Source organism: Megalopta genalis, chromosome 4, assembly GCF_051020955.1.
Source record: "Megalopta genalis isolate 19385.01 chromosome 4, iyMegGena1_principal, whole genome shotgun sequence".
NCBI lineage: Eukaryota > Metazoa > Arthropoda > Insecta > Hymenoptera > Halictidae > Megalopta > Megalopta genalis.
This window is the reverse complement of record NC_135016.1, coordinates 2850678-2874542: the sequence shown is the minus strand read 5'-3', so window position 1 is coordinate 2874542 and position 23865 is coordinate 2850678. Positions and strand designations below refer to the sequence as shown.

Below are 23865 nucleotides of genomic sequence, written 5' to 3'. Positions count from 1 at the left end.
CAAGTTATTTCCACGCAACTGTGATTGGCTGGATAGCCGTAGAAGCTACGATTCGATGATATTTCAACGGCCGTACACGAGATACAAAAATATTTCGTAATATCGATTCGTAATAGGAGTGACTTATACCTAAGGAATCAGCGGAGCTTCGGGAATAAGAATAGTGCGGTTCTTACCAAAATGAATCCGTGTTATCTTTAAAATTTTCATGCAAACGGGGAGCGATGTCTGGTCCTCTTCGCTGCCGCCCGCCATCTTGAGTAGTGCAAATTTAAAGATGGCCGCCGCGACTACGGCACAAGTCAGTGGTGCAGTGTGCGCGTAGGACGTGGATTGTTCTTTATATTTGTGTTCGCGTGGTGTTCGGTTATTTTTAAGTGCGGTTACCTGTCAAGTTTCGTATAGAGTCTCCGTTTCACGTGCGAGTCCTCGAAAAGAACAATAGATCTAGTAGAAATGGGCCGTTCCAGATCCAGAACGAAATCGCCGAGCAGGAGGCGTCACAAGAGCAAACACTCGAGGAAACGCTCCAAATCTCGAGAAAAACACTCGAATAACAAATACTCCGAGAAACCGAAGGAACGCAGTTCGAAATCAAGGTATGACACTTCTACTTTCCTGTCATTCCCATATGCGATTACAAATTACTTCAATTTATCAAGTACTCCGCCATTTTGCCTCACACGCTCGGTGGGAGAGCTCCTTTGCGCTTTCATATATGTTGTTGGAAGTTACGTGGATTACCTTCTTATATATCTCTTAGTGCGTCGCAAGTTTCTCATTTCCTATTATTGTATGTTGCACGCTCGTCGCTACTTCTCGACGCGACGTGTCACTGTCGGCATCTCCCATAATACATGCGGATGCAATTCAAGCGTGTTTGTTTGTTTGTTTGTCCAGAAAACGGTCCCATTCTGCATCTTCCAGTTCAGGTTCCGATGCCTCGGACGATGTACATATTGTCAGTCATAAAAAACGTTCATACAGAGACAGAGATAGAAAAATGGACGAGGTAGAGAGACTAGCAGAAATGGAGCGACAAAGGTAATTGGTACAACTTGCTGTTTCTCTGATTTACATATCAATCAAAGTTATCATACTTAATTGAAGTATACAAGTCTTTACATACCACTCGGTGTCTCTTTTATTAGGTGTTCGGCATGTACAATGACTGTAGCGGCGTATAACTTGCATTATGTTTGATTTGTCTCAATATCACTTTCCGCTATAAGTTTCTTTCTTTAAGCGTGTAACTCTATAAATATTAATTTATATAATTTCTTTGCATTGGTATACGTTTTTTATTTCTAATTATGTTGTCAGGAAAAAGAAAGAATTATCGAACAAAATCTTCACTACGAGTGCTGTTGGGTAAGACGTAAAAATTATTACATGGTGGTGGTTCAATTGAATTCGATTATGTATATATATACATATATACATAAATATATCTCGAGCATTAAAAAATAATGCTTCCAAGATCTTTTAATATAATTGAACTATGGCAAAGCGATTCCAGACTTAAAGATAGATTTTGTTGAGTTAATATATACTTTGCGAGAGAAGCATGCTGGGTAACTTGTTTGTCAAACGTTTGCTACCTCTGTAGCGTTAGAACAACAAAATGCTTCTGTGGTTGCAGAAGGCAACGTGAAGTGGAGCAAAAAATGGTTGAGGAGGAGGCTGCCAAACGAATCGAAGAGTTAGTACAGAAGAGGGTGGAGGAAGAGCTAGAAAAGCGAAAGGAGGAAATAGAAGCGGAAGTACAAAGGAGGGTAGAAGAAGCTAAAAGGGCGATGGAGCGTCAAATGATGGAGGAAATGGAATGGAGACAAGCGAAACTTCGTGAGGAGGAGAAACGGAGAGAGGTAAGACCAATCCAGAGAAACATTGGCCAGTGTTAGCCCAAGCGCTGTTACGATCAGCAGAAAACATGTTTGGTGCTTTATTCGCGCATTATTTCGTCGTTTGAATCCATTCGAATGGCTAGAGCGCAATCTAACGCGTAGAGAATTGAAAATTTCGTGAATTTTACGATAAATCTAGCAGCTTTTCCGGTAAGGTGCACATTAGTTCAAATATTTTCTACGACTATCCTATTTAGGACACTTTACAATCCTATCTACCAATGATTAACGATCGTGGAATTGAAATTAGGCATTCTAAACGATTGTCTAAAGGCTGTTAGTTGAATCGCAATGTGATAAATTATTAACTAACTCGCGTAGCGCAACGTTAATTCTCCATCTCGCGATCACAGCGTTTGGGCTTGAAGCATTGTGGTTGTAAATTGTTGAGAGAGAAGTATCGTTTTTGAAAAGCCACATTGCTTCGACTTCCCGGCATCCACTGAGGTCGCGTTGTTGGGAAGATTATACAACACTTTCTCGTATGAGAAGAATTTTGCTATTATAGGCGCATGTATCGGTTATTTATCAACGGAATATTGTATTTGTACCATGTATATATTTATATATTTGTACAACATTAATACCTTTCATCACACAATATTTTTCTCAATTGCCAGTCGCACCTGGAATTGGAAAAATCGCGTTCGAACGCGGTGATACCTCCGGCGCGTTTTTGCTCGCCGATTTTTGCAATCGCGGTGCCCTGCCAATCCAGCAGACCTAATTACTTATCAGTCTAGTTTATACCCGCGCGATGTGAATATGTCCACATAAATCGCATCGTACAGTCTTTCGAGGAGTAGAGAAGAAAAGATAAAACACATCCAGCCAATTAAAGTTAGCGATCCCGAACTTTGTAATTTATCGAGAAAGATATACCATAGTATAGATACACATTAAAGAATACCAATAACCAACGTAAGCTTGAAATAAAGTTATTTTTCTACGAAACTATAGGACAGTGCTACTTTTTCCCTGAATAGCTTTTGCTACCGGTCAGAATAAAAACTTTTTCACGCGGTAATCTTGATTTTGTTTGTCACGCGATCACTCTCAAACAATAACGTAGACACTATCAACTTTTTAATAGACTTTATGTTTCTAATATATATATATACACGCATACATACACACACGATCGTTTTGTTCTGTTTTGCTGTTTTGTAACTCGCTTTTTACCTCGATAGCTGGGACGGAAAATTCGTACTACATAATAAGAAGGGGTCCTGTTATTTGATCTAATTGGCACCTACTCGAATCGAAATATCCGATAAGCGTTGTTTATTCGAATTCAATCTTTGTGTTTTTTTTTCTAATACATATTATATACAGCGTTCTCCTTGAAATGCGACTATAGGAGTGTTCTTCTGCCATGTCTTTTGTGTACGAGCACAATTACATATATTTATTCTCACCCTCGGGAAATCAGCACGTGTTCCGGTCAAATGGACAGCGACCCTGATTACAAGTTGATCGTTTTCTATCTATCTATATATATATATATGTATATATACATAGCTTTGTTTCGTGATCCTTCTTGCTTCGCGCGTTCAGTTTGAGCTAACCAATGTGAACAAGTTTGGAAGAGACTTATGCGTACACGTGCACATAAATGTATACATATATATATAAAAAAAATTAGTGAAAGGGAGACGTAGACCTTAAAGGGCCGAATTAGAAAATCCCATAGCAACAAAGCACGACCTAGCAAATATATAGGTCACCTTCCTTACTGACTACCAACAGAAGATGCCGGTATTTTACTCACTGCTGAGTGATTATCGATGAAGAAGGCATCCCCTACGTGCTGGCGTGAGCTTCATTCAGGTATTATCCAATTTATATATTCATAATTCATTTTATACCAATATTATTATTATCATTCTTTGTTTATAAACGCTATGTATTTGGCGAGAACCATACTAGGGATTATTTTAGATTTGCTAATTACGTATTAGTACCTGGGACACAACGCATTCCGTCGACAGGTCGGAACGGATGGCACCACTCGTTCGTAACTATTTTCTTTCTTTTTTTTTTTTTTTGGTCTAAATACGTTTCATTCTATTAGTTTTGAAGTGTCGACAGCGCGTCGATCTTTATCGAAAGGAGACTAGAAAATCCGGTTTCTCGCTACGAAACGATTCGGTTCGTTCCAGTCTCTTTAGAGATGTTCCTTTTTTTTGTCTTTTCTCTGTTTGTTTCTTGTGTACAAAGTTAGAATTTGTTCGTGCACTTTGCGATAAGAAGAAGTTTCCTCGACGCGTCGCGACGTTGTAGAATTTTACGATTACCGTCGTGTTTGCATGCACTGTGGAGATTGAATTCAGAAATCATAATTCACGTTTTTTCACTTTTTTAAGTGGCATCCTAAGTCGTCTGGGGGAAATCAGAGAATAAACAGCATTCGCTGGGAAGAGCTGCGAGGGGCTCGGTTCGATCCGAACGGAGGAGCTGGTCTCGCACACGCGTCCTCCGTTTACGTTCTCTCGACAAGCCATCCTTGATTCATGATATATAATATTGCAAAAGACCCGACCTCAAAATTTCACACGTTATCCTGAAATACTTTTTTATCCTTGTAATTCAAGTGCAAAGAAAAAGAGAGAGAGAAAGAAAGCGAGAGCGAGAGAAAGAGAGCGAGAGAGAAAGAAAGGTTCTTAGGATTTATAACACTAGGCTGTTGACGTAGCGGCACTATGATTTTGAATATGAACGGTGTAACAACAGCTGGTGAGCGACACCATCATTGCTTCGTGTAAATAGAGCCCATTGTCGTTGTAGGAGGAAGAGCGGAAGAAGCGCGAGGAACTAGAGAGGATCGTGGAGGAGAACAACAGAAAAATCGAAGAAGCCCAGAAGAAATTGGTAGGTCGAAGATTGTGAACTTGTCACTTAAAACGGTGACCAAACGGCAGACGATCGTTAACATGTCTCTGTCGCAGGCTGAGGAAAGATTGGCCATGGTCGAACAGCAACGTTTAATGGAAGAGGAGAGGCAAAGAATGAGGAAAGAGCAAGAGAAACGTGTGAAAGAGGAGCAAAAGAAAATTCTCGGGAAGAACAACTCGAGGCCTAAATTATCCTTTACGCTAAAGCCAGTTACGTGAGTCTCTGTCCTCATTTCGTGCAGTTTTACATGTGATATTTATACATCTTGTCGGTTTCTCTGGAATCGTTTCGATTCCGTATGAACAGTTCATCGTAAGCTGCCTCAACCTCCGTACAATGATACGTACAGATAATTCTGCAGCGACAAGATCCAAAGCTCACCCGAATGTATTTGCGATGCTCGTCGAAACCCGGCGGTGTTCGTGAATTCGCTTATTCGTTCCCGATCGCCGGGTCGGGACCGAGTAATCGATTTTTATGCACGCCGGATTTCGAACCCCGATACAGATGGGATCATTCACAGTTTTCTCGACGCCACGCCGATATCGCGACAGACGAGTTTCGCGCGGAGAGAACGCAGAATTGTATAGAGGAGTAGCGCGTTACTTGCGTAACTATCCCTAATCGCATCTTGTACATTTTCGTTTCTTCTATCTTTTATTTCCCCCCCCCCCCCCCCAAACCTCCCCAGAGCCCCATTCGGACCTAACGCACGCCACTAACACGAGCCGCCGGTTCTGCTCGTTCTGTCCGATAGAAGCGTGGCGAACAGCCTACCAAGGTTGCAGTTTCTACACATGCAATATATACGCCGGGTTCACTGTAAATTACATCAACACCGAACCAGACGAATAACGATTTTATTTACAGTTAGACACTTACGATACGCGAAACACGACTATCGTATTAAGCCCGCCCGCGTGTCGAGTGTTCGACGAGACGCGGCGGCCGGTTTACTTTCTCCTCGGGACGGTCGATATTATCCACACGACCAACATAGATTTTGTAACGAATTACGAACGCATGGACGAATTTTCTACGATTATCGTGAGTCTGTAAAACACACGTAACCGCCGCGCGGACCTGATTTCGAAGCAATATAAATAGCAGGAGAGTGAGAGCGAGAGAGAGAGAGAGAGAGAGAAAGAAAGAAAGAAAGAAATGACAAGTGTGTTTTTTAGTAAGTTGTGCTTTAAAGAAACGATACACGTTGAACGGACAGTGCGCGTCTTCAGAGATCCTCCGGGACGAAGAAGCGAGTGTTCTTTTTCTAATCAAAATTAAAGAGTACGTAGTTTTACGTTGGTGATCGTAAGATGAGAACGGACACTTTGAATGGATCATTTTGTACGTGCTCGAACGTATGAATGGAGCCACGAGCAAGAATGTCTCTTGTACGCAATCGTGTACCTATATACATAGATGTGTATTGATACTACACACAAACAAACCATCTGTTCATATAGGATTGTATACTACCCGCAACCATTGTTACTTGTAAAATAAACACGTTTTTATTAAATCCATCGTGTAGAAGTTATTTGGCACTGCGGACACGCGTAGACGGGGCGGAGATTCGCCGCGAGCCCGTAGGGTATTATTATTCATGATTTCCGCGGCGAAGACTGCGAGGGCAGCAGAGCTTTCCCACGAATTCCCAGACTCATCGCTTGCCCGAAAACATTACCGTGAAATGGACTGCGCTGCTTGTAAATGCATTCGAATTTCCCGCAGGGAGCCTTCCTGTTCTTGCGACCGTCTACAACCACTTTAAACACGCGTCATCTCCTCGCCCCGCTAATTCCGGTCCTCGCCCAATCCCAATGGAAATAGGGAACACCGGCCCGTCGGTTACCTTTCATCGTGTCCTCGATCACTTCCGGGTAAAGTTTCCCGGTAACGGAGCTGCTCGGCGGATGCAGCCTCGGGTTCGTATTGATCTCGATTAACCAGACCGACAGGTCGTCCATTATCAGGAAATCGGCGCCGTATAATTGGAAGCTGTTCCGGCGATTCACCATGTTTTCTTGAGATGCCAGAAGTGCCCCTATTAAATTCTGCTTTATGCCCGGCTTGATCAGCTTCTCCCAGGCGAACTCGCGATCCGTCGCTCTGAAAAAGGGAAGCACGCGATACAAATAACGAGACCGGATCGAGAGAGCGTCTCGCCGACGGAATCGAATTAAACGGCACACTTTAAGTATTCCTTGAACCTCTGAAGATTCCAGTGGAGCTCGCCGGGTATCCGCGCGTTCGGCTTCACCGTTTTCCTGTACTTCAGCTGCACCGTGGTGTTGCACAGGTGAATCGACTCGTGGAAGTTTTCGAGCGTGAAGTCCTTCGATGCGAACCGCAGCAGGATGTCCCTTCGGAGGGAACGATTTCGATGAAGAGAAGGACGAGGACGAAATCCGGACAAAGGGCCGGGAAAAGGAACAAGCCAAAAGAGAATCGATACTTGTACATCCAGACGACCAACGGTTGCGTGCTCGTGATCAGAAACCATTGTCTGACGTCGACTTTCGTTTTGTGGACGAGCAGAGGCCGTTCTAAAAATAAAATGCCACTCGAGCGAAATTGTCGAAAACCGTGCGCGCCCACGACGATGTTTGCAAAACCTATGTTTCACCTATGTACTTCTGCACGACGTACTGCATGTACTCCTTCGCGGCGTGGTTCACCTTGTTCAGGATGTCGGCCAGCGAATTCTTCAACACTATGCCCCTGCCCAAGCTCTTGTCGCCCGGCTTCAAGATCCACACGTTCCTCATCCCGTCGATCCGACTCTGTGGCCGGCACTGTATCATGTCCTTCAGAGTGTTCGCCGTGTACGACACGAGGTTCTGCCATAAAACGCGTTTCATGCGCGACGCGATAAACGGGCCGGGAGCCGAACACGATCGCCGTTCGCATACCTCGATGTCGAGCCCGTCGCTTTTCTCCAGGATCTCGCGTTTGTGCAAGAAGCGTTCGTACCAAGTCAGGAACTGGCTCCAATCGGCCGGCGACACGCTCGCATCCTTGTGCTCGTCGATGTCCTCGTGCGCGCACACGCTGTAATTCATTGAACGAGCAATAAAAGAAGAATAAAGATACGAGGAGGAAGAACAACAACCTTATGTATTCCCTGCAACGCTCCAGTGCGAACAATATGGCGGACATGGGCACGGTGCCGGTCGCTGACCAAGTGGCGTTCGATCCGGCCACGCTGGCTAAAAACAGAAACCACTTGAGGATCCCCATGCAAGCGGTGATCCGAAAGTCCCGCACGAACTCCTCGATCTGTGCGGCCTGTGCAAATGCGATGGTATCATAATCTCGTGGACGTTCTAGCCCAGGATAGTCCGATGAGCGATTTAAACGGACTTGGTACACGTTGTAGCATCGTGGGAACTGGATAGTCGACACGCCAACCTCGTAGTACCAGCAAACGTTCTCCAAGTTGTTGCACATGTCCACCTGAAAGGAGGACGATCAGAGACGGCGCCGCATCGAGAATAAAAAGGTAACCAGCATAAGCAACCTTCGACGTAAAATAGCAGCCGGAGAATTTATTGACTATGGTTTTGTCGTCCATTTTCGTGGTAACCTTTTTGTTCGTATACCACATCAGATCCGCGGGACAGCGTAGCAATTTCTCAATTGTCTCCAAGCCGGCTGAAAACGAACAGGATTTAGTGGTTTCGGTAACGATTCGATCATTTCTGGGAACCTGCAGACATTTCCGGCGTCATCGAGATCATTTTGCGGATGTATCTCTTCTCGATCCAGCCGCGTTTGCCCAGAGGCTTCCTCAGGGCTGGGAACGAGCCGAAGATCACGAAGATCTTGTGCTCGTTCACCGCCTTCGTCAGCATCGTCAGAATGAAGCTGATCTTCGCTTGGTCGGTGGTCAGCAGCTTCAAATAGTCCTTCAACACGATCCTGCCGTGCTCGTTTTCTTCCTCTTTGTCCCTTTCGTCGAGGAGATCGCTCAGATCCTCGCGATTGCAGAGGATCTCGGCGTTCGCGGTTCTGACCGGTTCGGTTGCCGAAATAGCTGGAGGGTCCATGTTCGAATCGGATACACGCAGAAGCAGCTGCGACTTCTCTTCGGTTTCTTTTATGGAACTCGGATATATCTGACGGAAAACGCAAACTATAGAGACACGCGTTCGGACGAACAAATCGTTTCTCTCGTACCTGCCAACCTTGACAGTGTTCTTTAATCGTGCAATGATCGGAAGTTAACATGATCTGCCATTTTCGCGTGCTAATTGTTCTCGTGCAGTTCCGGCTCTGTATTTCGCGGTCTTCGTTCTCGAGTCCTGCAATTTTCTCGTGGACGAGCAGGATTCCATGGTTAGGATCGATCGCTTCAGCGCGTTCTCTATTTTCGAAAAAATTGATAGAGCCGTCTCGGTGTAACATAGTGCATTTTATTAGCGGTCGGCGACGGATTCGCGTGTTTGATCATGTTTTATTCATTTCGGTCTGTCTTCGCGTGCAAATTTTCCGTATGTAGTTCTCCTCGAAAAGTAACACCGTCGATGCAAATGTTCCGGGAATCGATGTATCGTGCTTCGATACTGTTATATGTTCACGGTACAAAGCGTTCACGATAACGAAGCTAGGTCATGCGCCTGTCCTCGTCGAGGAAACCTTGTTCCCTCCATTTCCAGCAGGTCCTGTATTTCGTCACCGCTTTCCGCATCGACTCGTCCAGCTCTCTCTCCAGCCTAGGATTTTTAAAGAACGGCCTCTGCACCGGCACCGTCTCCGTCTCGTTCGAGATGTCTGCGAGATGTTTGCTTCGCCCTCTGTCCAATATCTCGTCCACGAGATTCGTCTTCGCCGGTTTGTTACTCGGCTCGATGCACGGCTTAGACTCCGTGTTCATTCTCGTCTCCGTCAACGTGCTGATCACTTCCTCGATGGACTTCAACAAACGCCTGTTCCTATCGATCCTATCCCCGATCGTACCTTCGCTGTTCCTCGTCGCGTCGCCCGCGGGATGGGGGAATTTCTCTGAAACGGAAGAGAACATTTTTTTTCTTATTACAAATAAGATTGTTGCTTCCCGCGTGTTACCTGGAAGAATATGCGCGAGCTCGGGACACTGCAAAGCACGCGCAGCAACAGGATCCGCGTTCGTTCCTCGGCAATGTTTCTCGCTCCGCGGACAATACTTCCTCGAACACTTGTCCCGTTTCATTATCCTCGGCAGCTTCGCGGGCACGCTTCCGGTTTCTTCCTGGATCCATCGTTTCCTCGGCGCAGGATCGATGCAAACCGGTGCACAAAATCGCACCCTGGGCGCATCGTTCGATTTACGACTGTCTACGATCGTCACGGGTTCGTTCTGGTCTTCGAAACACTTAGGAAACCCGTGCGACCATTGTCCAGAGGTGTCCGGTACATCCAACTCGTTCTCAGAGTCCGTGCAAGTGTCCGACGACAGCGAGGGCGCGATCGAGCGCTGCCAGGTGCCATTTCTCGAATGAAATTTGCGGCTGAAACTTATAACCTACAGGCGATTACGTACCTGACGCTCAGGCTGCCGAAAGAAGGTGCACTGGAAGTTGTCCCCGCCGATGGCAGCGCGATCAGGTGTCGTACCTGCGTCTGTCGAAGAGACGGCGTACGCAGAGCCTGAATAGTTTGAAGAAGGGCGTACGCACTCCATTCCACGTGATCAGCAGGGTCAGCAGGAACGTGTAGTTTTTAATCTTCTCGCAATCTAGCATGAAAGGGGGAGGGATTTCTGGAGCACCGCGGCCTCCATTTGCCTGACCGTTACTCGGAGGATTTTGCGTTTTCGCGGGAGGTTGCCATTTGACGGTGAATTTTTGGAACGGCTCGAATCCGCCTGGTCCATGTGCGGAAGTCGACAGGACGTTGTTTCGGCGGACCGTACAGGGTGTTCGCATTGACAGGAAAATACAGGGATCGATGATACAAGTTTGTTTATTGACTATGTTTAGCGGTACGATCGAAATATAGACTTCTAGAACGGATCAACAGTGGTCGGGAGCAACGGATAACGAGTGCAGATCACAACGAGCTTGTTAACATTATTTTGTCAGCCTCATGCCGACCGCGTACATGTCGGTGATGTCGGTCAGCACCATGTTCTTCCTCTGATGAACGCTCTTCCTCGGGACGACGCTGCGGCTCTTGCTCTTCCCCGTGGTCACTTCGCTCGTTCTGCTCGACGGCAGTAGAGAAGGCAGTGCCGGCACATCCGACGGGCTCGGAGCCAGGGTGCCGCTTCTTTTGTACTTTTTGATAGCGTCCCGCACAGCCGACTTGATGATCTAAACAGTCGCAAGAGAAGCGTCGCTGAAACGGAGCTACCGAAAATCGCGGAAGAGGTACAACCTTTTCCTGAGTCGTTTTGCTCGGCTTGTCGCTCTTCGGGGCCAGCTTCGTCGACTGTTTCTGAAAGGCCATGATCTTCGAGATCAAGGACTGCCTGACGGGTGACCCGTCCATTTTGTAGGTCGTCGCACCGGTAAACGCCCTCGACTTTCTCGGCGTCCGAGATGGCGCCCTCTGACTGCCGATGGTCTTCTCGGGTATCTTCAAGTTCTGTGGAGAACGATGACCGTGAAAATGCTCGGGCATTTTCAGCCTTCTTCGACGTTTACCTGAACCGCCCCCAACGACTTGGATTTAACGTTGGGTCTGCCACCCGTGGGTGCGCTTTTCACGGTCGACTCCTGCTTATCGACCAGCATGGCGGTCTTCGGGGATTTCGGTGCCGCAGTCGCTGGCAGTGCTTGCCTGAATTTGGGCGAGTCCACCTTGTAGTAGGCGTAGAACTCCTGGTCCAGCTGGATCTCCAGCTCCTCGATCAGATCGACGATCACTGGTCCGATCTGCGTGTTCACCGTCGACTTCTTCTTCGTCAGACACGTCTGCGATCGCGCGCGTTGTTCGGTCAGATTTGTCTCTAGATTGTCTACAGATTGGAATACCTACCATCGGCGTCTTGGACGAAAGGCTGACTTTGGAGTCCTGGCCGAAGCAATTCGACTTCTTCTCGAAAGACGTGATTCGAGTCCCTTGAAGGGACAACGCCGCGCCCAGATACGGCTGACAGCTGGGCATCCTCTGCCTGTAAGCCAGCTCGAACTCCCCCGTGTCCGCGTTCTTATCCTCCCGGAAATCGATCACCACTGCGGAATCAAAGTTTCACCCTGAGAGACCTTGCATTATGGATTTTGCAATCCGGGCGCAGAGGGCGGAATAACTCGAGCACCTTTCACGGTGTCCTCCAAGACCTGTCTGCAGAGGCGAGTGGTCACTTTGCTCGAGTAGCTCATGTCCGGGTGGCTGTTGATCTCGATCAGCCAGACGGAAAAGTCCTCCATGACCATGAAGTCCGCGCCGTAAAGCTCGAAGCTGTTCTTCCGGCGATCCATGGCTTCCTGGCTGGCCAGCAGAGATCCCACCAGACCCTGCTTCATCCCCGGGTATATGGTCTCGTCCCACGCCTTGTCGTGACCCTGGGACCTGCGGAAGTTTCATTCGATCGCTGTAACGCGGATCGGGAACACGGAATATTCGGAATTGGATCGTACTTGAGGAAGTCCTTGAAGGTGGTCGCGTCCCACATGTTGTCCGAGGGCAACGCAGGATCCCTGTCGCCGCAATTCGTGTACTTGCACTGGATCGCGTGATTGCACAGGTGGATCGATTCGTGGAAGTTCGTCAGGCAGAATTTCTGCGAGCAGAACCGCAGATAGCTCTCCCTGCAACGAGACATCGCGGATCCTAGGTCGGCCGTGATCCCGGGTCATGAACGCGTCCTATCGGGACACGGTCGGACGCACCGCGTAGTCCGTCTTTGTCGGGCCGAGCATTTACGCGAACTGGGTTAGAAAGGATCAATTTGGTAGCGGGGCGAGCTTCTAACCGGTAATTGACTGCGGGTGGCCCTGGCCACCCCGGATTTCGCAGGGGCTGCTCTAAATATAGGATAAAACTCGGGCGTCTATGTCCCGCCCGGCGAGCCGCCCGACCGTCGATATAGATTCGCGATAATTATGACGAATGCGAGTTCAGCGGCAATTAAACGGCACCGGGAGTTTACGAGGCACGGGATCGTTACGCGGAACAGAAACCGGCGGCCCTCGCTCGCCTCTCCGCAACCGAGAACTTGCGATTTACTTGTATATCCAGAGAGTCAGGGGCTGGGCGCAGGTGACGATGAACCACTGCCTGATGTCGAACTTCGTGCTGTGAATGAGCAACGGCCGTTCTACGAGAACAGAGTCGAACGGAGACCTATTAACACGATTCGATCGGAATCTATCGATCGGCAGGTTCGACACTAAACCCACCGAGCACTAAAAATGACTGACGCGCGTTGCTTCGTGAGAACGACAGCGCTGAATTTAACCTAGACTCTGCGCCATTTTTATCGCAATGTCTGCTCTAATTGAGGAACGTTATTCGATCGATTCCAGCGAGGAAGTCTCCATAAATTCAACAATTTTCGAACGGAAAATACGCAATCGGTCATTCGGACCGCTGCGGTAGGTTTAGCGTTAAAACACCAATTACCGATGTACTTCTGCACGACGTAACGGGTGTCCGTTTTGTTCGACGGATTCATCTTCGCCATCACGTCCTCCAGTTTGTTGAGCAGCACGATGCCGCGGCCCCGACTCTTGTTCCCAGGCTTCATGATCCACACGTTCATCATGCCGTCCATGTCCATCTGGGGACAGTACTTCCTCATCTTCTTCAGGATGTGCTTCGCCGCCAGGAAGAATTTCTGTTCGGATCGTTTCAAGTTAATGGAATCCCCGGCGATCGGCTAGGGCTGCCGGGGCTGCCTAGACCGCTTACTTGGAAAGGCACGCTGTTCCGAATGAACAACGACTGGCCGTGGACGATCAGATAGTACCAGCTGATAAACTGGTCCCACTGATGCGCCCACACCCTCTCCGTCTCCTGATCGATGTCCTCGTGGGACTGGGCGCTGATGTAATCGCTGCACCGCTTGATCGCGAACTCCAGGGCCTTTAATGGCACCGTGCCCGTCGGCGATCGCACCGCGTTCTCGCCTTCCGCGTTGATCTTGTCTACCAGCCACTTCAGCAGGCTCAGGCAGGCCGTGAACCTATAAAAAAAACCCAGTGTCGTCTCTTTCGTCTCGTCGGAAAAACCAGGGCTCCGGATTTATCTCGTTCGATCGAGCGAAGAAGACCGGCCGTACGCGAAACGGAAAAGCCAGGAGTTTGCTCACCGAAAGTCTTCGACGAACGCGTGCATCTGATCACCTTGGCACAGGTTGTAGCAGCGAGGGAAGAGGGTGTTCGCCACCCCGGCCTCGTAATACCAGTGCATCTGTCTGACGTTCGAGCACAAGCCCACCTAAGGCGATCGAGTCTCTTAGGAAGCATGTATTATTCTCGCTTGGCAAGCTAATATCAAAGGACCGCCGGGAATCGAGCTAGAACACCGTTCAGATACCTTCGAGGTGAATCCGGCCCGGCAGTATCTGTTGAAGATGGTGGTCTTGTTGTCCTGGGACGGCCATCCGGGCCACTCGGACCCCGTGTTCCACAGGAAGTCGACGGTATGGTTGCTGAGCATCCTCGAGATCAGCTGCCGTTCGCTCTGCTGGTCCTTCAAGTCGCCGATGCCGGCCAGCAGCACCACGGGACTCGAGTTCACGGTGAAATGTTCGGCTGAAAACAGGAGTCGCTGCGAGGAGTCAAGATTTAACGGGAGATCGGACAACAACGATCCGTACCGGTCGGATTCTTCCGGAAGAATTTCTCGCACCAGCCCCTCTTCAGCAGACATTCCCGGACCACGCGAGCCCTTCCGTAGATCATGAACGTGTGGTGAGCTGTTATGGCGTCCTTTACCATCTCCTTGATGCGCATGAAGCGCTCGTGGAGCGTCGGTGGCAGTTCCACGAGGGCTTGAACGGATTCTGCGAGCAAAGGGTGAAAATGAGAGCGCAGAAAAGATGGGGGATACCAACTGCTACCTTCTTCTTTGGGTTCCTTCGCGTCGCCGGAAGCATTGTTCGTGTTCGTTTCCGGCTGCGCGACGTTCTCCTCTACGGTCTCCGTGTCATTTTTCTCCGCTTTTTCCGGGCTGACCGGCTCCAGATTCGAGGCAGCCTCATCGTTCGCATTCATGTAGTGCACTTGCAGGTATTTAGTCGAGTCTCGCCGCGCTGAGTCACACGGTCGATCTCTAGTCCAGCTTCATCGCAACGCGCTTCGCCGGAGGAAGAATGGGCCCGAAGAGGTCGACGGCAGTTTACCCTGGATCAGCTTGTCGAATTGAAGGGACACGGTGAAACGAGCTCGACGAAGGGAAAACGCTAATCTACAGTTCCTACGACCGCGTCGATTCGAACGCATGGCGGCAGAATTTCCTCCTGTACCTGTTGAGTTCTAGAACGTCCCTCTTCACCATCCTCCTATCGCGGCCACCGTCTTTAGCGAACAATTACCGTGTCTCGAATGGGAACGGACCGACGAGGGGGTTCCCGCGACCTCGCATGATCGGAGACAACATCCCCGAGCCCGGAAAAACTCGTGCCACCCTGGGAACTACGAGGAACCGACGAGACGGAAGCAGAACACCGACTGAACGTCATCGAGGACAGACACTGGGTATGTGCACAGAATCTAGAATTCCGCAGGCGTGCGCCTTGAAAGCGTTTTAAAGCTCCCCAACTATTCGGCCCGCTCGGATAAGATCGCATAACCGCGTCCCTAAGAGCGCGCAATTAACGTCGCATTACAAGATCCTTGAATCGTTCGCTCGGCACGAGGACAAAGAAACCCTTCGACTATGGAACGCGCGCCGAATCGTTCACCCTTGGCTCTCGCGCGTCAGGTGTCGTCGAGATCGAGAAAAAAAATCGTTTCGAAGTTTCGATCGATAGGCGCGGCGGTGCAGCGTCTAAACGCATCCTATCCATTGAAAATCTCAAATGTCACGATATTAGCCATTATGCAACCGGTTTCCAAGAAGGGTAAAAACGGCCGGATGGGGCGGTGGGGGGCTGGAGAGGGTTGGAGAGGGCTGGAGGAGCGTACCAGGCACCCCTGCGGAACTTCTCGAGCGCTGAATGCAGGCAAAGAAGGAAAAAGCGATCGCGTGGGTTGGCCTAACCGCTCCCGTTTCGCAAGCTATGACCCACTTATGCGAGCGCATCTTGGTTCGCGTGAAGAGGCAGACCAGACGAATCGCTTCGACCCGCTATCGCTAATTATACGAGTTCGATTCGGCGCTGATAATCTCGAAGGATCCGCCGCCGACGTGGATATGTGGGGCGCGGTACTATTTCGGAATTCGGTCGCACCTCGCGCGTATTTCCTTATCGGTCCCGAGCGGATAGTCGCGTGTGATAAAAGCAACGTCGCCGTTATCTAGCCGAACGCCTTGTCCACCGTGCTGGAACTTGTCGCTGCTACCGGCCAACGATCGCCGACCAAAACGGATCCCGTTAACGTGCGCCGATCTAGACACACCTCTGGCCTATCTTAATTACTTACCATTAGATACGATTTGATGTATGGTGTGGGAAATCATAGAATTCGACTGTACGACTTCATTCGGAGGATACCCGAGTGCGGGTGGCGTGGACGGAGGGCGTTAAAAGGATGCTCGTGGGTGATGTGTCACTGAAATATTGAAAACGTTACGAAATACGGACGATCTCCGAAAGAACGAAGGAAACCGTGGGACAAACATGTCACTGTCGGTGTCAATACATGATCGAAAGCAGCGAGAAGTGAAGTTGTATCGGCTATTACGCTCCAATACAGTAATGTCTCTCTAATTGACGCTCGGATTGTCCACAAAAATCGACGATTTTGGAAATGGAGATACGATTGTTCGAGCCTTGTGGCTCGTTTTTTATGGTATATTGATTGTCAATAAAAATAAGCTTCAAAGCACGAATAATCGTATCTCCTCTTCCCAAATTGTCCATTTTTGTACACAATCTGAGCGTCAATTAGAGAGACATTACCGTATTTCTAGACTACGGTGCGATCATTTATTTATGGGCGACGATTCGTTGAACACCGCAAAGTTATATTTTTCAGTGAGAGCTGAAAATATCGATAAGTCCTGAATTCTTAACTCGGCGTAAAATTAATCGACTTTAAACCGTATCAAAGATGAATTTTCATAGAAACTTTAGGACAATTAAGGACTCGAATGGAAACTGGAGGATTCAGTCCGCCATCGGATTTCATTTCGAATTAAATATTTATTGAATTCGAATTGCACAGTAATTTCAGATTATGCGATGTACCGTCGCATTAGAAATTTGCCGCCGTCGCACCTGCCATCAGTATGAACTATTAGGCCTGTAAAGTTCCAGCAGTTGGCAGCACGATCTTCCCGAGTGTTACAGCAGCTCCCGACAGAGGCTGCTGTCGCGGCACGGAATTTTCTACAGAATCGGTAATTCAGATCCTGGGACAGAAAAATCACGTGACTAACCCATGTCGGACAACACAGAATCGTTCGCTTGCGCTGTGGAGGCATTAATTTGGTACGAAAACATTCGATTCTGACGTACCGCACCACGAAAGCTGACCGACAACTTCGTCCACACTTATTATTCGTCCGAAAGGTATAAAAATCTATCGATACTCTTCTCATACTAATTAAGACCGGAATAGTATAACCCACGTGAAATGTGTATCGCATGTATAACTCGCATTTATTTCACATATCCCGACTAGAAGATCGATTGGTAGTGGTTTTCATCGGACAATTCGATGGATAACTTTGTGCGAACAAAGCTATGTGCATATTAGTACTGTACATTTTGAAAATTGTCACTTTGAATTTTGACAAAGTATTTGTAGGTTATGTTTCGAAGGATCGTTGGCACGCAGTCGAACGGTGATGGAATTTACCATTTAACCATTAACCTCGAATATCCTTTTCACCGATCCTCTCCAGCGAACGTGCAATACTTGTGTGCATAGATATCGCGTAAATCGGAGGATATTCTTTTAGAATGTCTGGTCGGGACGGTGGCAAGAAAAAACCTCTGAAGGCGCCCAAAAAGGAACCGAAGCAGCTGGACGACGATGACGTTGCTTTCAAACAAAAGCAAAAGGAACAACAGAAAGCCCTCCAGGAGGCCGCGAAAAAGGCTAGTCAGAGAGGGCCCCTGGTCACGGGTGGCATAAAGAAATCTGGCAAAAAATGATCTATCCAAGACTGAGAAGATCGCATTTTTCGTGCGCTCTGTGTTTTTTTACCGAGACATGATTTTTGATATTAATTAGCGTGTCAATTGCAACATCTGTCGACGGCGTTACTACGAGAAATGGTAAAACCACTTGTAAATAAAACGATCATGTATTAAATCACAGTAGTAACATGCATTTAATAGGCATTTGAATTTCTTCGTTCGACGGCGAGGATCGACGAAAGGAAACGCATGGGGACACGACCTCGTCGACGCGTTTCCTACGTTTGTATCGTGATCGTGCGACCAGCAATGTGATAGCAATAAAATTATGTTTAAAATCTACACGAGAAACAAAACGCATATTGTGGAGATCCGAATTTGCGAGGCGCAATCCATCCAAGCGACGACCGATATAATCGTTACAAGATTCGCGTTTTACGATTGCTTAAGACCTGTTCTCATTTAACCGTCAAATAATAAATCCGTTACATCAATTAACCTTGACGCGAAAATACTCCGCTCGAAGATTTCGAACGCGTCTCGCCGACCGCGGTCTTTCGATTCGATCGACGACGTTATTGCGCAACGTTATCAATAATAATAAAAAGAAATGTGGTAACACATAGGCCCGGCAGATACGATAAACAATATGCAAATAACATGCGTTTATCGATCGCTCTGCGTGCGGATTTCTGAAATCGGCCGCAAAACATATGTCCATTGACGAAACGTGAATTACAGCTGATTGCCATATGATCGACAGTGCGGCCAACCTCCCGGAAAAAAGTCCCTGCGCGTCGTTCCCTTCCATCTTGTGGATATCGTGGACGGTCGATTCTCCAGCCCAACGTAGGCATTCCGAACGATTAAATCGACCGAATTCCCAACGCGTCGAGTCCCCGAGGTCGTTAAATAGCATACATGTCATCAATGCGCGACTAAAAACCGTTGACAATCCGTTTAAGCGATTCTTCCCCCCTCCACGGTTCTATTCGGACAAAAGTAAACGGTACGGTCGCGTTATCGGCTAAACAAACGACGAATCTCCCAAGGAAAACCAAGCCACGCCATCGAGAAAGAATAACCTCGACGACGCGGGTGTTCGGAACCAAGAGAATTGCGTTTATCGGCCGAGGTTCGATCGGAACGCGTGTCGGATGGTTCCGCGAAGGTCTTTGTGCAACATTGTGGTGGGGGAGAACGGTTGGTTCCTTTCGCGGGCGAAGGTTGGCAGTAGTGCTGGCCCGCAGAGAGCTGTCACTGGCTGGGTCAGTTGGCAACAGACCTTCGAGGTGGTCGTGAGTGCTTGTGCTGTCGCAGTCTCGTGCCCGTCAAACTTCTCTCGACGGGTTTTCGACGCGGAAAGGACGATCGGCGGAAGAGCTACCAGACGAATCGTGACAGGGCAGGAACGAGTACAGGAGTGCGTCGATAGTTTGGAGAAAAGCATGGGGCTGGTCAGGATCATTTGACCCACGGGAACGGCTCCAGGCTCGGTGGATCGTGCTACCTCGCTTGATACTACAAATCGGTGAGTACTTTCAACGATTTCACGGTCCCGTTTAATCGGTTGACAGCTTGTTCCTGCGCGTCCGATAAAAAGAGCATCGCGACCAGAGCGAGGAGGCCCTTCCTCGGCCCTCTCCACCTCTTCGTCTTTCTCCCTGTCTCCCTTTCTTCCTTTCTCCGTCTGTTAAGCAGCGTCCATGGTTTCGTAGTTTCGTACCATGGACTGGCGTAGTGTACCGTGCGTGGAAGACGGTACGTATGTACATACACAGTTGGTCTCGTCGAAACGACGAGCTGGCAATCCGAGGCGCACATTCGGAAGAAAAAGATTCGGCAGCGCAGCGATCCATATTCTTTCGGCTGCTGGCCCTTCCTTGGGCGAGGGCACTCGGAACCATCTCGCATCGCGAGTAGAAAGTACACTTCAGAAATTGTTAATTAGCTACGCGGACACTCGATCGCTACGGCCCTGCCAGCCGCGGACCGTTTTTCCGAAGCGGAAAGTTCTTTCGCCGGGTCTTTTCGACGGCGAAGGTCTAGCCTAAAGCCAGGACCCAAAGAGAGGGGCCCGACGAACGCCTGTGGCGTGTGTTCGTCTCACCGACACCGCCGTTTCGCGTGTGCCCAGGGGCCAGGGGCCCCGGGCCCCGGAGTGCCCACAAATGGTGTAGGACACCATGTTATTCACCTGCGTCGCGGTACCATATTGCGTACCGTGGGCTTTTTTTCAACGCTTCCACCACCCTCGGAGGGTAGCGCTTAACCGCTGCAGAGATGATCGAGCGCGATTTCCTGGCCTGACATGTGTGTGGGCCAGCGCTGCGCCCGTATAAACCTATATGCCTATCGCCTCGTAGGTGTATTCAGTGTTCTGTCGCGAGAAAAGGACCGACCGAGAGAGACGGCGCTCTCGGTTTAATGCGTATATCTTGTCCCTCGCCACGCGTATACGTACGTATATCACGATCCCAGAGTTTCTGTGTCTCTCTCTCTCTCTCGGTTTCTCTCTTTCGGGGATCTCACCGAGAGAACCCTTTAAGGCCACTCTGCGATTCAACGGGTCGCGTTATTCCAAATAATCGCCCCTTCTCGCCCCGGCGAATTTAAACGTCGCGCTCTCGCAGCGCCTCCGCGTTCCAAAATGTTTTCATCGAATATTCCATTTTCGAGCGACCCCAGGCGTTGCTCGTATTTCGAATTTCCCCGCCGAGTCGCGCGCCGAAATATTCCGCGACGCGAAATTTCTAGTCGATTTCGGAGAAGCGTTCGCCACCGAAGGGTTGATTTCCGCGCAGCCTGCACGTTGCAGCGAAAGGGGACGAGTTAGACCGAACGCGTTAGTCCGAGATGTTTCGAGTTTCGTAACGATTACTTTGCGCCGTTAAATCATCGTGTTCCTCGAGGCCTAAGGCTCGTCGAGCGAGCAACGCTATCCGCGTCGCCTGTTCTTTTTTTTTCACGCCCGAGTCCGCGGTTCCGTGAAAATTCGAACGAGCGATCTACCTTCGCCGGTCTCGAATCGATTCTCGCCTCGTTTCGTCGTAACGGGCCGAGAGAAACAATCGCCGGGACAAGCCTATGACGCATTCGACTGCACGCGAACGACTCGCATATAGATATCACTTTTTTTTTGCAGCTGCGATCACCCTCTTCCCACCCTTTCTCCTCTTTGCTTAGCACACCGGAGTCGCTTTGTCACTTTTGCTACACTTTTTTTTCGTTCTACTCGATGCCGGTTCGTTCGACGCTCGGCGTTGCCCGGAATTTTCCAACGAGCAAATGAATTTCAGAGAAACTAATTAATCGGCAGCCTACATCCTCGGTCGCGGTCCAAATGCTTCGACGCTATCGCTTTTGCCGATCTGTACGCAAATTCCCATTTTCTCCGAGATAAGAGAGCAATTCGTTTCGCCGATTGAACGACTGCTCCGGTGGGGAAAAGAGAGACGCCATTGATCTTCATTAGCGTAAACGTTCGCAAATGCTACGATCGCATAGAGATAACCCCGGTCTACGGATTACGGAGCGGCCAGTTTAGCTTACTTTTCGTTGGAAAATGTTCTCCGACGTGTCCGACCGCTTCCTCGTGCGATTAGCGCTGCGTGCGGATTAGAGGTACCCACAAGGTCCGAACCGGTGTTTACGGTGGTCCCAAAAGTTTTAGGGCAGCCTGTAAACAACGGACTCTCCCCACACACAGCTATCGTGGACAACCGGCTCGGTGTTGCTGCCACAACGATCGTCTTCGCGTTTCCTTACCAATTCTCGAGCAATGTTGCGTCAACCTCCGTGACGCATCCGTGTCGCACGTGAAACATCGGGGGGCGAGTTAGCAGCCCAGTGTGCGGCGCAAGACAAGGGCCTGTACGTGGAACGTGCTCTCCAGGGTTATCACGCGTCGCGACGGGTTACTTTTTTACGAATCGATAGACGAAGGCTGCCCTCTCTCTCTCTCTCTCTCTCTCTCTCTTTCTCTCTCGTCTTCTCGGGTTTTGGTGGTTTCGAGCGGCTATGCGCGGCGGCGAGAGCTCGTTGCGTCATATGTGCTACGAGCACGACCAAAGACACGTGCTGACACACGCAACGCTTCTGCGTCGAGAGCACCGTGACAATTACGAAAGAAAATATCGCGAGACCGTGGCGGTGCTCGCTCGCTCGCTAAACAACCAATCGATCAATTTAGCTCCCTCGCGAACGCGTGCGAAGCCTGCGAGCTCGATCGACGGACGATTCACTCGCGAATCCCGGTTTCTTTAATCTGTTTCAATTCGTTGGGGGACGAAGCAGCGAGCCTGTGCAAGCTCATTAGTTCGAGCGACGCGTCCGCAGCCCGATAACGATTTCGAACCGAGAAGCGGAAACGGCTTCGCGTTTTCACGTTCTTCCGGTGTTGTTCCGCGTACCTCGGCCGCGCCGCGATCGTTTTCGGCCTCGTCATCGCGCGAGTGCACGCGTCGCGCCGCAACCTTGTGCAACGCTCAACCGATTCACACCTACGCGGAACCGATCCCTTTCGCGGTTCTCTCTTTGTCACGGTCCCCGCGCGACGAACGCGCTTCGAGAACTGCAGAACTTGCCCGGTTTTTTCGTTCGTCCGGACGAACGGGCTTCTGCCGCAATTAACGGCAATCAGCTGCATCGCTTTCGCGATTCCAGCAGGTCACCGCTTGCGTCACTGGCCGTAGATAAAAACGATTCCTCGCGACGTTTCCGACGTCACCGAGGTGAACGCTACACGCGACGAAATCGTGCGAGATATCTCGATCGTCCGAGCGAGGCGATCGGTCATTCCTCGATGTTCGATCGTATCGATGCAACGAAATATCGCGATCGACGGGAAATCAAACGCTCGATCCACGGCGATTACGGGAAGCTGTCGGTCGGCCCGGATTGCGCCGCTTTTATTTCGGTGAATCGCACAGGCCGCGGAAAGTTGCTTCGGTCCGCCGATAAGCGTGACACCCGAGCGAGAAACTTTCTCGATGATAAAGCGAATAACGCTCGGCGAAGTTGATCGAACGCTTCGGCAAGGATTCAACGGCGTTACGTAAACGAGATCAGGCGCATTGCAGCTCGCGCTGCAAAGACGTCGCGGAATTATCGTCGATCTTTTTGAATCTCATTTGAGCCGCGTCGCGAAACAACGCGGACGTTATTAGCGGTACGCAATGCGGTAACAGTGAAAACGCGGAACCCGATCGCGCGCTGCTCGATTCCCATTTCCAAGGAAATCCGCGAGCACCTAAAATCGGCGGGGCCGAAAAGAAGGCGCTGGATAATAAAACGTCGGCTGACAACGCGTCGACGCGGCTGCAAGGTCCGCGGCGCGCGTTCGTCAAGACCGAGGACAATCGCGTCCCGTGTTCCGTGTTTCGAAACCGATTGCACAGGAAACGATCGTTTCGAATTACATAAGCGAGCAGCGGCGGCGGCGGCGGCGGCTCGCGAGCAACCGGCGCGTTCCGCTCGAAATTTTTGCAACCGAGTCCCGGACGTCTTTGAGAACCGTATCGCCGATTTTACGAAACGAATTTCAGCGGCGAGAACTAGTCGCGCCGCGATTAGAAAGTCCTCGTCGATCTTTTTCCACCGGCGGAAGATCTTTTTCCCCGATCGACTCCTCGATCGGGAAACTCTGCGCGCGTCCGTCGAAGGAGCCCCGGGCCCCTTCGCGACTCTGAAAAAAAAAGTTGTCGAAACGCGTGCAGCTTAGCCGCGAGATAAGCCAAGAGAGGAGCCGGTCGTGTAAACGAGCTGACCCACATCGCCGAAGAACCGTTCGTACGAGCAGGATGTGTACAGTGTACATGCACCGCGGCGCTGCTCGGCTGTTCTGCTCGCTCTGAAAGCCCGTGTTGCCGTGTGTTCCGTCGC

General features: G+C 49.6%; 5 protein-coding genes across 11 annotated transcripts in view; 3 read left to right on the top strand and 2 right to left on the bottom strand.

Moving 5' to 3' along the window:
• The first annotated feature begins 255 nt into the window (after window positions 1-255).
• On the top strand, window positions 256-6324 carry Arglu1 (Arginine and glutamate rich 1). Of its 3 annotated transcripts, XM_033467509.2 has the most exons (6): window positions 259-599; window positions 901-1044; window positions 1324-1371; window positions 1643-1868; window positions 4695-4778; window positions 4856-6324. In XM_033467509.2, exons 1-6 carry the CDS (start codon window positions 457-459, stop codon window positions 5018-5020), a joined length of 810 nt encoding a protein of 269 aa, XP_033323400.1. In that variant the 5' UTR covers window positions 259-456; the 3' UTR covers window positions 5021-6324. The 3 variants fall into 3 exon arrangements, with proteins under 3 accessions (XP_076377195.1, XP_033323400.1, XP_033323401.1); XM_076521080.1 differs by lacking the exons at window positions 4695-4778; window positions 4856-6324 and adding an exon at window positions 2528-2861 and having other exon boundaries at window positions 256-599; XM_033467510.2 differs by lacking the exon at window positions 1324-1371.
• Window positions 5458-9413, bottom strand: LOC143259368 (tubulin glycylase 3A-like). Of its 2 annotated transcripts, none has more exons than XM_076521075.1 (11): window positions 8985-9413; window positions 8515-8923; window positions 8326-8459; window positions 8169-8261; window positions 7918-8093; window positions 7718-7856; window positions 7432-7645; window positions 7261-7351; window positions 6998-7168; window positions 6658-6914; window positions 5458-6570 (listed from the first exon to the last, which is right to left on the bottom strand). In XM_076521075.1, exons 1-11 carry the CDS (start codon window positions 9210-9212, stop codon window positions 6407-6409), a joined length of 2076 nt encoding a protein of 691 aa, XP_076377190.1. In that variant the 5' UTR covers window positions 9213-9413; the 3' UTR covers window positions 5458-6406. The 2 variants fall into 2 exon arrangements, with proteins under 2 accessions (XP_076377190.1, XP_076377191.1); XM_076521076.1 differs by having other exon boundaries at window positions 7016-7168.
• A 1317-nt stretch (window positions 9414-10730) lies between these two features.
• Window positions 10731-22578, bottom strand: LOC117218850 (tubulin glycylase 3A-like). 4 transcript variants are annotated; one of them, XM_076521070.1, is made up of 15 exons: window positions 21751-22578; window positions 21535-21661; window positions 14794-17249; window positions 14551-14736; window positions 14268-14485; window positions 14041-14168; window positions 13641-13914; window positions 13353-13566; window positions 12957-13047; window positions 12368-12538; window positions 12046-12299; window positions 11766-11962; window positions 11432-11701; window positions 11163-11372; window positions 10731-11098 (listed from the first exon to the last, which is right to left on the bottom strand). In XM_076521070.1, exons 3-15 carry the CDS (start codon window positions 14945-14947, stop codon window positions 10856-10858), a joined length of 2610 nt encoding a protein of 869 aa, XP_076377185.1. In that variant the 5' UTR covers window positions 14948-17249; window positions 21535-21661; window positions 21751-22578; the 3' UTR covers window positions 10731-10855. The 4 variants fall into 4 exon arrangements, with proteins under 4 accessions (XP_076377185.1, XP_076377186.1, XP_076377184.1 ...); XM_076521071.1 differs by having other exon boundaries at window positions 14794-15085; window positions 21535-22578; XM_076521069.1 differs by lacking the exons at window positions 21535-21661; window positions 21751-22578 and having other exon boundaries at window positions 14794-15085; window positions 15199-16855.
• On the top strand, window positions 17253-18175 carry LOC117218849 (translation machinery-associated protein 7 homolog). Its single transcript, XM_033467545.2, has 2 exons — window positions 17253-17409; window positions 17802-18175. The coding sequence occupies exon 2, from the start codon at window positions 17803-17805 to the stop codon at window positions 17995-17997; it is 195 nt and encodes a 64-aa protein (XP_033323436.1). The 5' UTR covers window positions 17253-17409; window position 17802; the 3' UTR covers window positions 17998-18175.
• atos (atos homolog atossa) overlaps window positions 19260-23865 on the top strand; it is a 33305-nt gene continuing 28699 nt past the window's right edge. Inside the window, exon 1 of the mRNA XM_076521065.1 lies at window positions 19260-19513. The gene's annotated coding sequence lies outside the window, so the exon portion shown is untranslated. The remainder of the gene's footprint in view (window positions 19514-23865) is intronic.